General features: G+C 37.4%; 1 protein-coding gene across 1 annotated transcript in view; it reads left to right on the top strand.

The window, feature by feature from the left end:
* Nucleotides 1-14296, top strand: part of LOC139743612 (integrin beta-1-like) — a 139580-nt gene extending 125284 nt beyond the window's left edge. The window contains exons 14-25 of the mRNA XM_071654091.1: nucleotides 313-402; nucleotides 636-823; nucleotides 1596-1680; nucleotides 2454-2599; nucleotides 3221-3293; nucleotides 3728-3809; nucleotides 6002-6129; nucleotides 7246-7338; nucleotides 7699-7831; nucleotides 8790-8903; nucleotides 13016-13206; nucleotides 13903-14296. Coding sequence (XP_071510192.1) covers nucleotides 313-402; nucleotides 636-823; nucleotides 1596-1680; nucleotides 2454-2599; nucleotides 3221-3293; nucleotides 3728-3809; nucleotides 6002-6129; nucleotides 7246-7338; nucleotides 7699-7831; nucleotides 8790-8903; nucleotides 13016-13206; nucleotides 13903-13965 — 1386 coding nt within the window. The 3' untranslated portion in view covers nucleotides 13966-14296. The remainder of the gene's footprint in view (nucleotides 1-312; nucleotides 403-635; nucleotides 824-1595; nucleotides 1681-2453; nucleotides 2600-3220; nucleotides 3294-3727; nucleotides 3810-6001; nucleotides 6130-7245; nucleotides 7339-7698; nucleotides 7832-8789; nucleotides 8904-13015; nucleotides 13207-13902) is intronic.
* Nucleotides 14297-14621: the final 325 nt, after the last annotated feature.

Here is a 14621-nt window from a genome sequence, read left to right as displayed (position 1 = left end):
TTATTTCACGTTTCCAATTTGAACGAGCAATAGCGTACGTAACTCCCAAAGATTAATGGTGGATCCGATATATGATTGCTTAGGTGGCATGTGGCTGTATACCTTTGATTCCCTGAAAATTGATATGTAGGCCTACATTTTGTTCTACCAGCGTCTTAATCAATGTTGTTATTGAGTTACGACCTGTTTTTTTTTTCGGTCAGTCTGTCAATGTTATGAGTACCTGATGCTAATGATTATCATTACCATCACTATCCACAACAATTATCATTAACTCATCATCCTTATCAATATTATTCATTCGCCATCTAGAGTCTAGAGACGTACATCGAAGGGGCGACAGTAGGAGAACTGGATGCCGACTCGGGCAACGTGGTGTCCCTGATTAGAGACAACTATGAGGTAAATAGCGCCATCATGCGACATTTTTTGTTCTCGCTTGGCTTCTCGTTTACACTAGTTATTGAAAATGCATGCATATACTGTTCATGTATTGTAATTGCAAGTGTGAAACAGGATTAGAAAATTAGAATAATAGATTAGTATATCCAGTTTTCAGATGTTAAGTCCCGCTATTTCATCTACATAATCCTTTTTTTTTTTCTATTTTCCCACTGTCTTACACCTTCGAATAGCTTATTACGTCACAAGTGAAGCTGACGTCAACCGCTCCGGATGACGTCAGGTTATCCTTCACGGCCAATTGCCTTGACAACGAGGTGACTGAAGACTCCAACGAGTGTCAGGGACTCTCACTCGGCGATACTGTATCGTTCGATATCGGAATCACGGCAGAGCGGTGTATCGAAGGCGGTCAAACAAGGTAGAATAAATGCATGGAGCATGCTTATCCTCTAAAATGTTTCCAGCACATCGTTCTTTGCAGATGTCGCACATGATACTGTGTTGGCACTATGGCATAGTGGGTAAGACTCTTGACTTTCAATCAGAGTACCCGAGTTCAAATCCAGTCCAGTGCTTACGTTATTGGACAAGATATTTTACCTGCCATGTTCCCTCTCAACCCACAAGTGTATAAATGGGTACCTGAAAAACGATGGGGTAATGAAAATGACAGGGCCCTCTAGTAGAGCAGTGGCAACACTGAAGACGAGAGGTACCCTGGATAAAGAAGACCGTATTGGTTGATTAATTAATGTTTGCACACACGCACTGAGCAATATGTCACTTTTAACAGTAGTAGTGCCAAATACGTTGTTTTATACCCAGCAGACAGAATGGCAGTGTTTAATATGTTATCAGCCGTCAATTCTTTAAGATACCAGTGTGTACTAGTATATATAAACACATTTTTTTGATGATGGTGGTATTATCATATATACTATGTATTTGCGGGGTTTTTTGTGTGAAACATTTCTTAATTGCTTGCTAGGTCTCTTCCATACCTATACACTGGACATGCTTAAGTAGAGTATACTCAAGGCTTATGCTCCATACATCGGATTTCAATATGTGCCAGCAGAGCCTTGCATAACAATGAAATGCCCATTTATAGAAAAGCAATTCATTTGCTAGTTAGTTACACCGTGAGTTGAGTGTTTGCAACACCTGTGTTTTTCTTTTCTGTCTGTCAGTTTCACCGTGGGTCCCGTCGGCTTCAACGAGGAACTTCTCATACACCTAGAGGTGGTGTGTTCATGTGACTGCCAAGAGCAAGGGGTAAGTGTAATGTGTTCAGTGTAGTGTATTCAGCATAGGGTGTTTGGTGTTACATTGAAAGTGTTGTAGAGTGATTTATGGAGTATAGTCAGAATGTTGGAGTGTAGTATGTGAGGTTGTTCAGGGGGGCTGATGTATGATAGGTGGAGGAGGTGGGATAAGGCAGTATGCCACATTGGATGGACAAATTGGTGTCACGGTGACACCATTGCCTAAGGTGAATGATTCGGTGTCATCTAAGGATTATGGTTGAAGCTAGTATATCAGGAATACATGCAGAGTTGCCGTCAATCTTCTTGATTCTGCCGGAGACTCCCTGAAAATCAAGATATCTGCTCATATCCTAACAAAAGTTTAAACTCGGCCTCCATGATTTTTTTCCCCGCTGATAAGTAGGTAGCACACAAGAATATCCCTGATTTATCTCTTTTTTTTTCAGAAATGCTGAGCGGCTAGCTTTCCCTGACTGTGACTCACGTTTACGTGTGTCTGCTTATGTTTGTGTTTGTGTTTGTGTGTGATATCATGCAAGAAAAAATGGTGAATGAATGAGGTCCGGGGTTGATGTATCTCTCCTATAAAGGCAATTTGCAGCTGCAGTAATCAAATCTCTGTTCATAATGACAATAAGAAATGAGAGATTGTTAGCTGCGGAATGAGGGATGGATATCAAAAGCACACAAAAAGTATAGTGATGCTGTCTACTAACTGCTCTATACAAAACTACATCGATATCTAAATTGTTTTCCATATTTCCTATTCGTTCATTCTAGGAGGCAAACAGTACGTCATGCAGTAACGGAAACGGAACGCTGGTCTGTGGCGAGTGTGCATGCAACGAGGGTCGATATGGCAGCAAGTGCGAGTGTAGTGGGAACGAGATCAACGCGGAGAGCGCGGACCAATCGCCATGCAGAACGTACGTACGAATAAAACGTCACAACAAACATTCGACCAATCAACGTTCGATGTGTAGATCCATTGTTTGTTCCATGAACAAATGCGTCTCGAACGTTACATCAAGTAACGGTGTCATAATGTAAACCTTGTCCTCCCCCTCCTGATTTCGTTTACAATTAAATCGAATATGATTGCATGTCCGCTTTCAGTGATGATTAATATTTTACGAGAATGGTCGAGTGTCAACAAATGAACGCTTTGAATATCGCTCGATTTAGTTTCTGTAGACCGGCATAATCCTTTTCTTGTGACCATTTTCACGTCATTTCGAAAATTTGCAGTTCTGTTCAGTGCAACTTTATTCCTAATGTAAACAAATAAAACCAAAGAAGAATAGCTTGAAATTATAGGGAAATATTATCCTCATTATCACGACGCCTCATTTTCCGAGTCTTTCAAGCTGGTTACAAACAATTCGATCTGAAAGCTGTTACATTTTGTGAGAGAGCAAACTTTCCCCCAGCACAAAACCTGATAGCTGGTTGATGGGGTCATTCGAGAATGGGTCATATACTTTCAATATGTCAGTTGCTATGTCATTTTCATTAAAAGCCAATTTTTCCCCTGTGCTCCTATGCAGTGATAACACCACGGTCATCTGCTCTGGCCGCGGCGAGTGTATCTGTGGCAAGTGTGTGTGCGACAAGACAGGAGTAAGTGCGGGCGTTCTCTCTCGTTTTGTTTTGTTTTGCTTTGATGTTGTTTTTGTCTTATGAATTATCAGAAAACAAACAAACAAAAAGACAAACAGGAAACGCTATCACATTATATTGGTGATTCAATGTACATGACGAGTTTTGTTTTTTCAAGCGTGTAGGGGTGAATAATTATTTGGCCTGCGAACATTGTTGATAGCCTCATGGCCTCATAGTCTCATGGTCTGTAAATGCTTTGTAGGTGCATAGCGTAATTACATAACATAAATGATACTATATTGTAGGAAACGACATGTCTTTTTTGTTAGTGTCAGATAATAAGCAATTATGGCAGAAAATTTTATTTTCACATAAGACCCTGTTTACAACTTCATACTACACCAAGGTCACCGTTGTCCCTTTTTTCATTGTTTTTTTTTTTTTTTTATCAGAATGAAGATGAAGTAATCTCGGGGTTGTTCTGCGAGTGCGACAATTTCAACTGCCCATATAGCAGGGGGCTACGCTGCGGAGGTAAGTCATGGGTTAGGGCCCCATAGAAGTTGGAAGGGGGAAGGGGATGAGATGTAGCAGTGGTTACAAATAATGCACGCCGTGCTAGCCGCACAAGTCGCCCGTATGTTTGAGTGGTCTTGTATTTCATTTTGACCGGAATTTTGTGGCGGAAATCTTCGTCGAGACTTCGTAATAATCATGTCACTGCCTAACCGTAATTATACCAGTGTATACAGTGAATATTGCGAGAGAAGCGCCCTCTAAACCCCAACCACCGCCAGCGTTACATGAAACCACCGCAGATAACCTTGTAATCGTTTAACTCATTGTGATATACTTGATATTGTGTAAGGAAAAAGTTTATGTTTCACCTGCACAGTGAATGAAAACCCCCCGTTGACTCTGGGGGATATTGGAATGATTTCAACAATCAGTTTGGTTTTTCGTGAGGAATACAATTGACAGGCAGTGTAATCAACGATTCATGACCATATGTAATTTCGACTATTTGGTGCAGATCAATACAAGCAATTTCATCAGTTATGATAAGCTAGTCTCCATTTTAAGCTCCCCGTATATTTGCCTACTTGATTCATGAATTATCAATTGTCTAGGTAATAGAGTATAATCACTTCGAGTATTTTTTTTTTGTTCCATACCTAGAACCGCTATCGCATCACATTAGTTCTAGCAAACTTCACGCATGTATTCAATCAAGAAAACACACTGAGCTACGGTAGGACTGAGAAGAGTTTGATTGTGCTGGGCCCTGTTTTATGAAGAGTTAAAATTGATCATATCAGTTGATTTCAACTGTAAGTCTATGGCAGCCTGTGTGGTAAGGAAATTTAAAATCGATTTTATCTTTTCATAAAACAGGGCCCTGGGATTACAATTTACATTCTGTTGTTACCGACCTTGTTCGAACCATCGTAGCCTCTAGAAATGAGACGACTTGACCTCAATGCTCAGATTCCTCACGGATACGACCCGTTTGATAATATGCGGGTGGCAGGAGGAGTGTACATATCTAGGCCCTGTTGCATAAAACCCTTACCGCTGGACTTACCGCTCCTTTCTAGCGGTAAGTCTTCAAATTAGCGGTAAATTTTACAATCCTTGATGCTGATTGGCTGTGACGCCCAATTTTGACGGTAGTTACCATTGAAATTTAACGGTAAGTTTTATGCAACGGGCCCCTGGCTGCATGCCTAGCCCGTTCAGAAACATACATTTTCTCCTTAGTGTGTTATTAAGCAAATAATCAACGTTGGTGAAGGTGATGGGACAAACTATCACTTCCGAGGCGATATGGATGTAGCTATCTTTCCGAAGCGCAGCTGAGGAAAGATAGCGTACACATTCAGATCGCCGAGGAAGTGATAGTTTGTCTCATTGCCTGAAACTAAAAGTTGATTATTTGCTTTATATTCCACATCTAGGGTCCTAGAAATTCCCATTTTATTCCACATCTGTAACCGTTTTAGCTGTCTTTAGGTCAGCTTAGGGCTTAGGATACGTGTGCGCGTAGATGACAAAACAATGAATTTGCTGCGCGCACCGTGGACGGCACTGAAGAGAAAGTGCGTTGCACTGTGTACTATCAAGCAACCTACTTAAATGATAGTCCACAGTGCAACGCACTTTTATTTCGCGCGTACTCATCTCGCGTTAAGACTGCATGGGCTGCCAGAGATCAGCAAAACAAACAGCTGTCTTTATAGATGACAAAACAATGAATTTGCTGCGCGCACCGCGCGACACTGAAGGGAAAGTGCAATGCACTGTGTACTATCAAGTGACCTAGTTCTTCTCAGGTGATGTGATGGGCAAAACTACGCTTTATCACGTGATCAGCTCTTGACCAATCCTATAGCAAGATTCTTAGTATGTGGAATATAAGAAGTAATAACGATTGTAATGATCTTAATGTTCGGTGTGAGGATAATGACGCTGATGAGTATTCTTGTCCTTAATTATCAGTCTGATTCTCCTCCTCCTCCTCCGTCTTCTTCTTCTTATTATTATTATCATTATTATTATCATTATCATTATTATTATCATCATCATCATCATCATCATTATTATTGTTATTATTATGAGGCTGAAGAATATAAAGGGTTTGACAACAGTATTTCAACATTGACATATCTGAAGTTTGAAAGACATCCATAATGTGCGATGTTTGTCTCTTGTCTGATACCCTGCAGGACCGGAAAGGGGATTGTGCGTGTGTGACGTAGCGAGCAGACAACCGAAGTGTCAATGTAAGGCAGGGTACGAGGGAGACAGTTGCGACTGCCCGACGCGGACAGACACGTGTCGATCTAGTAACGGGGTGAGTGACGGCGGGTGGAGATGAACCAACCTTATTGTGACGTCATGCGCAGTGCAATTTAGTTTTCAATCAGACTTTTAATACAGAGACATTAAAATTTTATCATTATTTTCTAATTGTCTGTGTTTGGTTTCCATTGCTATAGTAAACATATCCAAGGGAAGGCATTCGACATTCCTCATTTTGCCCATGGGTGGCCAACCATAATTGTGGCATCACAGATCATGAAGTTCTGACTAATCTGATAATCCTTCAACGACTTTAACAGGACTAGTTACAATATATTTGAGTTCAACTATGGCTGTGACACTGCCAAAACGAGTCGTCTTGTTCAATAACTGCGCTGAAATTTGTAGTCACAGCGTTAGGTTGTGAAAGAAAACCTACTATTACAGTTTTAAATGTTGTTTTACGACCACCTTGTATAACTCATGCTAGGGCACAAATTATTTTGTATGCACTATGGTTATTTTGTAAAAGGAAATCTTTGCGTGTTTTTTTTTTTCAGTTTGTACGACCTTCTTGTATCCAGTCAACCAATACGTATTCACTTCATAAGATTGTGAAATAGCACCTTCGTATGATTTTGTTTTCTTCTTCGTTAAAGGAGACCTCCGGATGATTTTCAGCTTCTTACATTTGAACAACTATAAATTAGTTCTACTGAGGACAAAGTTTCAGAATTTGTAATAATTGGGATGAAGAATAAGAATATTTTCAAATTTAAGAACAGAATAAATTGCAATGAACAAGGATGATGACATGGCAGAGTCACCATAAGAATGCATGAGAGCTGGGGCTCAAGGAAGCAGAACAAAAGAAGAAGGCATGCATAGATTATACACAGGTGAACTCGCAAGCAAGCGGTATTGTAATGAAATTACACTGCTACATTTCTGAAATGTGTGAACCTCCTATGTCATCATCCTTGTTCAGTGTAATTTGTTTAAGGTTTTTCAAAGTATTATTTCTCTGCTCAAGAACCACAATAGATTTCATAAATCTATACATAGAGTTGTCGATTTATGTACTACATGATGTGAAATTATGAAAATCGTCTGGAATGTCCCTTTAACGACTTTCTCATTCTTCCTTATCTCTACCTTCTTTCCTCAGTTGGAGTGCAACGCGCACGGCAAGTGTAGGTGCGGTGTGTGCGAGTGCGACGCGGACTCGCAGTTCCAGGGAAACACGTGCGAAAAATGCGCCGTGAGTCACGTGTTTTATTGTTTCCCGTGATACCTGACCATGCTTTTTGTGTGTGTGTATTTTTCGTTTTCTTATTCTTCTTCTAATTGGGGGGGGGGGGGGGCATTTCATGAAGCGTTTTATCAGATGTTTTCTCTGACAAACTGTTATAAGCTACTGAAATCTTTGCATCTGATTGGCTGAGAGGAAATTTGTCAGAATAATAATAATAATAATAAGGTCTTATTTACCCAGGGTAGCCTCTTCAGTGTTGCCACTGCTCTACCAGAGGGCCCTGCTATTATTATTAGTTGTTGTTGTTTTTTGTTTATTGTTTATAATCTCCTCTATTCTGCTGCCCGCCCTCTACGTCTTCTTTAGACCTGTCCAATGGGTGATTGCCACATTCACAGAGACTGCGTGCAATGCAAGATGTTCGGCACCGGACGTCTGACAGACGAACAGTGCGATATGTGTAACATTGACATCGTCAACGTCACTGACGTCACGCCATGTGAGTACGATGAACACTCATCATAAGATTATGTAGCATTCAATGAGTTCCGTTTAAACTTCAGCAAATTTTAAAGGGATGGTACAGTATTGGTGGAGATGAGAATTGGGCTTTTAACTTTTTGCAAGATACAAAGAAAACACTTGCGAAATAGTACAGTGCATACCATTTTAGGAGGAATTCAAAGTTTATTCGATGAAAATCGGGTTTGGAATGACTGAAACATCCAAAAACAAAGTAAAACAAAGCGACTTAATAAAGTGTGGGTCCCACACTTTACTAGAATCGCTCTGTTTTGGATATCTCAGCCATTTCAAAACAAATTTTCATCAAATGAATGTTGAATTCCTCGTGGAATTACGCGCTCTTTCATATTCCACAAGAGGTTTCTCATTATCTCACCAAAAAAGGTTAGAAACCTAAAATTAGGTCTCAACCAAGACTATACGATCCCTTTAAATGCAGTGAGTTTTAACCCTTATGGTGCTATCAGCAACTACAGCGAAAAGTAGTATACAGTGTAAAAAAATGTCTGGAATGGGAAATTCTTGGTACTTGGAGATTTTAATAATTAAAATCACTTCGCTTCAGACATTGAAACTCTCTAGTACTGATATGGCGTGGAGGGGATAATTTTAGCAGTGTGAAAAGGTGACGTGAATCCAATAATTACAATGAAATGAATATTGCATTAGCTGACACTCATTGCAGTCCTCAACCATTTTGATTTCGGCTCTATAGCATGTTTTTTTTCCACCATCAACTTGAAAAACAAAACAAAAATGTGCTTTTAAGTAGATATTTAAGTTATGACATCTAACTCTGTTATTACTATCCTTTGTCATTTTCAAGTGCCGTGACCATTGTGGTAGCCTTGGTTTGTTGTTGTTTGTTTAATCATATCATTAAAATTCCTTGTATAGTAAGTTTACACTGTTTGTGTTTCAAATTGTCGCAGTCATTCAAGATATCCCAGCGTGCACGTTCCCCGAAGAGAACAACACGTGTACCTTCACCTTTGCCTTATTCTACGAGAATGAAACACTCACTGTATACGTGGAAACAGAGCAAAGTGAGTAGAATATCTTTTTTTTTAATAATTTGTGTTCACTTCCATTTAGCTAATACCAAACGCTGGTAATTTAGTGTGATATTACATGTACTTTACAAATGTTCTTAATTGATCACAATAAACAAAACAGTTTCTTACGTGTGTAATACTTTGCACTTTGGAAATAGAAATTGACAAATGAAATGATTGAAACAGCAATTTCATATTTCATTGTAACAAGTGGAATGAAAGTAGTACAGCAAAATTACAATAAGAAGTGAATGTTACATTTGCAACTAACAAGCCCATCCCCCAACTCTCCCTAGCCACTTTTCCTAACCCCATAATACGTGCCCCAAACTATCCAAAACGACAAAAACGACTAAAACTCACTTGATTATTATCATAACTTTATTTAGAGTGGGAATGAGTTAACGAATAAATGACTGAATGAACTAACTGACTTGAATTGAATTGAATTGAATTGAATTTATTCATTCAGCATAAAAACAACAGAGAAAGACATTGATGAACAATCATGACAGACACAGAGAAAAAAAAACATAACTTTGGAATACATAAAGCTGAAGGGAAGCAGCCAACGAGAAATTAAGTTTCCTTAAAATCTGGCCGACCCAGAAAATCAATTTAAAAAAATGCATTGGTGGTAAATTATTTCATATTTATAAAAAAAAAATGAGATAAATAGATCTACCGTTGCAAGAACAAAACATAAAGCAATACAGCATGGTACACAATACACTATTATTTACATTACGAAGACAATACGAACAGAGTGAGTTACAATCATTTGATAGAATACATGTAATGCCAGCCAAGCATGTCAAAAACTTAGGAATGATAATTTTGTATAAAATTCTCGTAAGTTTATGTTTGAATACATTAAAAGAGGTAACTTTACGAATATCATCTGGTATTGAATTCCATATAAGCGGACCTTGATTAAAAACACAGATTTCTGAAGTAACGATGTTTTTATTTTTGGCATGTGAAAAATTCTCAGCGTTTCTGGTATAATATGAATGAATATTGCAATCTAAGGTGAAATAATGCATCAGAGAATTGGGTAAAAGCTTTCTATGCCATAAATACATAAGATTTCCTAAGATATACTTATATCTGTCATACAACTTTAAAATCTTTTGGGAATTAAAAATTGGTGAAGTGTGAGCTAAATAAGTTGAATGGTTGATAACCCTTATTGCACGTCTTTGTAGTTTAAAAAGTCTGTCCATGTATATATTTGCAGCACAACCCCAAACAGAAAGACCATATTAAAAAAAGGTGCAATAATTGCATTATATATCTTTTTAAGAACAACAGTGGGTAAAAAAGTTAAGTCGAAAAGTATCCCAATATTTTTTTGAAATTTTGTTGCATATAATACTTATGTGATCTTTCCAAGTCAATTTATTCTCAGTTGTGATTCCTAAAAATTGCAAAGACACTTCATGCTTAATTTCAGATCCTGCTAAATGTATACTAATGTCCTTGACATCAACATTTCTATTGGTGAATGTCATAAAATGTGTTTTACTTGTATTTACTGATAATGTATTCATATATAACCATTCAGAAATTTTACATAGCTCATTATTGACTATCATTATTGTAATGCTTGGGGATCATTATGATATATAAAAATACTGATGTCGTCAGCAAACAATATATATCTAAAAACCTCAGATGCATTACATAAGTCATTCATATATAAAAAAAACAAAAGAGGTCCCAAGATTGACCCTTCAGTTCTTTAGATTTAGATTGAAAACCATCCACAACAACATATTGCACTCTGTCGGATAAATAACTGCGGAACAAATCTAAAACAACTTCTCTTATACCATACAAATACATCTTACTAAGTAAAATATCATGATCAAGACTATCAAAGGCCTTGCTCAAATCCAAAAATATGGCGATTAAAATTTCCTCATTTTCTATTGCACACATCACATTTTGAATAAAATTGATTAGAGCATGAGAAGTGGAGTGCCTCTCCCTAAAACCATATTGGTTAGACATGAATATGTTGCACTCTTTGATAAAGGATGATAAACGAACATAAATGCATTTCTCAAAAGTTTTTGAAAAAAAGAAATAAAACAGATATCGGGCGGTAGTTACTTAAATTCTTTTGTGAAACTTTTTTAAAAACACGTATTACACGTGCTATTTTCAGTTTATCTGGGAAGACACCAGCATCTAAACACTTATCAAATGTGACACTGCACCTCAAAACAAACAAAAAGTCGCCAGACATGAATTTTTAGTTAAGACCATATTCTGAAAGACCAGACTTTAAGCTTTAAAATGATGTATAACTCAAATCAAATGGACTCTCCTAACCTATCTAAATATTGGAAAGAAAGCACAAACTCAGGAAAAGTGTGAACTGAGAAAAGAAGCTCTGAAGTACAGTGTCTATTCAAGCGCTTAATCTTTACCAAACCGTGCTGGCTGTGCGATGAATGGGACAAAAAACAGGAAGTAAACCATCAGAGTGACAACAATGAAGGGATTATCAGATTAAACTGAAATTTAGCATGCCTCATTAACATATTCTGTCCATAATCAATGCCAACTTTCAAAGCAGTAGCACTATCCTTTCAAAAGTTATTGGAGTTGAAAGTGAAGAGTGTGGACAAGGTTTTTCAGAAATGAAAAAGGGATTCTAAAGAAACACCTAATCACACTATTCTACAAAAAATGCTCGAGATAAACTGCTAAAAAACACACTTTCCTGCCCGTTTTATGATACCAAATTTTAGCATAATGTAAAAGAAGACCCGCTCTTTCAGAAAATATGAAAAAGTCAAGTTCGGCTAGGTTGACCCATTTCACTTATTTTCAGTCCTCACGCAAAATCAGTGTGTGCGACTTTATGTTCGTTTTGAGGTGCACGGTCACAAATATTGCACGCAGAGGTTCACATATATAATTAATAACTCTTTCAAAACACAAATCGCAATTCCATCTGAACCTGGGCTAGTATCATTCTTAAAATTCTTCACAATATCAACAATTTCATCAGGAGATATTGGTTTAAAAAATGCAGATTTCTCATTTTTAATAATACATTTTACATTAATAGGTGACTTCTTATCATCATCAAACGTACATTTCAAATCATAACCAACATTAGCAAAATACTCATAAAAAAACATCAGGAATTATATTCTTATCTGAAATCAATTTCTTATCAACAATAATCTCATCAACACAGGATTTCTTTTTATATTTTCCCAAAGCCCTATTAATAACTGTCCACGTTTTACTACTGTCACCATGTGCAGCTTGAAATTGAATCTTATAATACAGTTTTTTTGCCTGCTTGATTTTATCAACAACTTTGTTTCTAATTTTTTTATACACCCTTTTTCTATAATCAGTTGGATTTTGTAAATGTAACTTATACAAACGATTTTTATTTTTTATAATCTTTCGAATTTCATCATTAAACCAAGGTGCACTTTTATTACTTTTACATACCTTTAAATCAATACGTTTTAAAGGAAAATATACATCATAATAATCTGAAAGTACATTTATGAATTCATTATAACAATCATTGGCACTAAGAAATGTGATATTCCATTGGAAACTATTCAGATGCTGCGCAAATCTAATTATATTCATCTCACTGATTTCACGTTTATAAATATACTTAATAAATGAATGAGTGAATGAATTCATTTATTTATTAATGAATGAATGAACAAATCAATTATCAGTTCATAGATTGACGAATTGTGAAATTATTACAGTTCCATAGATGACAAAATAATTAGACAGATAAAGATGAAATTAAAGGCACCTATATAAGTGTTCAGAAAATCAAGTAGAGCGTTAGTCATGTGATCAGAAGAATCAGAAGTGATTCTCTAATCTACGAGATACTGACCGCCTGTCTCTCAAAAGTATGCTGGTTTCTCGGCGTAGCTGAAGAATAGCATACTTTTGAGAGATAGGCGGCCAGTTATATATTGAGTGTAGATACATTGTATACTATTAATAGAATAAGTGCAGAAGTGAAAAAGTGAATAAGAATATATTGATTTAGTATAGTCACTGTCATAATTATGTCGTTTTTCTTCTCTCGCTGTGTATAGAATGCGCTGATGCCAGCCGAAAAAAGATCTTGACCGAGGCGGAGATACGCTGGATCGTCATCGGCATCATCCTCAGCGTGGTGCTCATCGGCATGATCCTGGTCTTCGCCTGGAGGATCTACACATACCTTGAGGACCGGAAGGAGCTCGCCCAGTGGGAGAAGGAGTGTAAGAAGGCCAACTGGGATAAGGTGAGGAGAGGGTCATCGAATTGAGGCATAGAAAAAAAAAATGCGTACGAAACTTAGAAGCAACAAAAATATCAGCTCCTTGATTTTTTGATATTTAAAATCAGAAGCGGAACAGCAGCACCACTACCAAAAGATGGAGAACAATCCCTCCCTCTTTCTCTTATCTATTTTACTGTCTGTCTATCTATCTATCTATCTATCTATCTGAGTTTGTCTGTCTATCTATCCATCTATCTATTCTTCTATCTATCTATTTCTATCTATTTATCTATCTGTCTATCTACACGTATGATTTTATTTTGCCTTTCTAACTCCATATGTTTATTCATGTATTCATTTATTACAATCTACCTCTTTATCTCTGCATTCAACTGCTAGTTTTTCCATCTCTCTGTTTGTTTATTTATTTATCTATTCATTCATTCATTCATTTTCATCTGTCTATCTGTCTATCTCGTTATCTGTCTTTAGTCACGATTATCAAAAACGTTTATTTAGAAGTTCATCAAGTGGGTGGTCAAGTTAGTCCATTCTCCACACACATACTCCCTTACATTGTATAACCCCCTCATGCAGATATGAGGTAATTCATGAAATACATTTTGATGAAGAATTCCAATAGGAAAGCACTTGAAATAAATTTGCACTTCAACGTACTCATAACAACCTTTTTGCTCCTTGTTTGCTTTTTTACAGATGGACAACCCGATCTACAAACCGTCAACAACAACGTTCGCAAATCCTGTCTATGGAAAATAACGCCACGTCTTCATGAAGTTTGTATTTACCTACTGGACTGCAATCGCGTGTTCCGAAAGCTGAACCAATTGTTCTCAACGGGTAGCCCGAACTGACACCGTGTCGGTGCGTCGCGTAGTGTGCGCATGCGCCAAATGGTGACTAATGCTAAACAGTACGAATTTGCAATCTTGGGCCTATTTTACGCCGCAAGCTGGCTTAGACTAGCTGCCTTAAAAGTCACTCTAGCAAAAATTCCAGACTTTTAGGGACTTTGATTTTTTTGTCCGCGATACATCCACTAAATGGATGGAATGATAATGTCCGAATTTACTATCTGCTTTATTGACTACAAAAAATACGGTTAATATTCTGCAATGCCATTATGCAACCCAGCACAGCTGAAGAATCAAGTTGAGCTGTTTGCTATATGTTCATGTGAGTAAAAAACCATGGGGTGTATTGATGTAAGACTGTCGACTAGGTTGAATATTTTTTATCATGAACAATCTGATGTGAGGGATCTGCCTTGCCTTCTGTAGTTGAACCAAGGAGCTCGCCTGATACTTCTTGGTTGAACGAATGGTGTCTTCGTAATGTAGATGTATCGTAGACAAGGGTTCATGCATGATAGCTCTATCTGTAGTTGCAAAATTAATGAGAAAGACTTTGAGCCA

The sequence above is a fragment of the Diadema antillarum genome, unplaced genomic scaffold (assembly GCF_040938485.1).
Source record: "Diadema antillarum isolate AM-2024a unplaced genomic scaffold, OU_Dant_1.0 scf00000034, whole genome shotgun sequence".
In the NCBI taxonomy this organism is placed as follows: Eukaryota; Metazoa; Echinodermata; class Echinoidea; order Diadematoida; family Diadematidae; genus Diadema; species Diadema antillarum.
The sequence above is the reverse complement of the archived record's forward strand: the minus strand, read 5'-3'. Positions and strand labels throughout refer to the sequence as shown.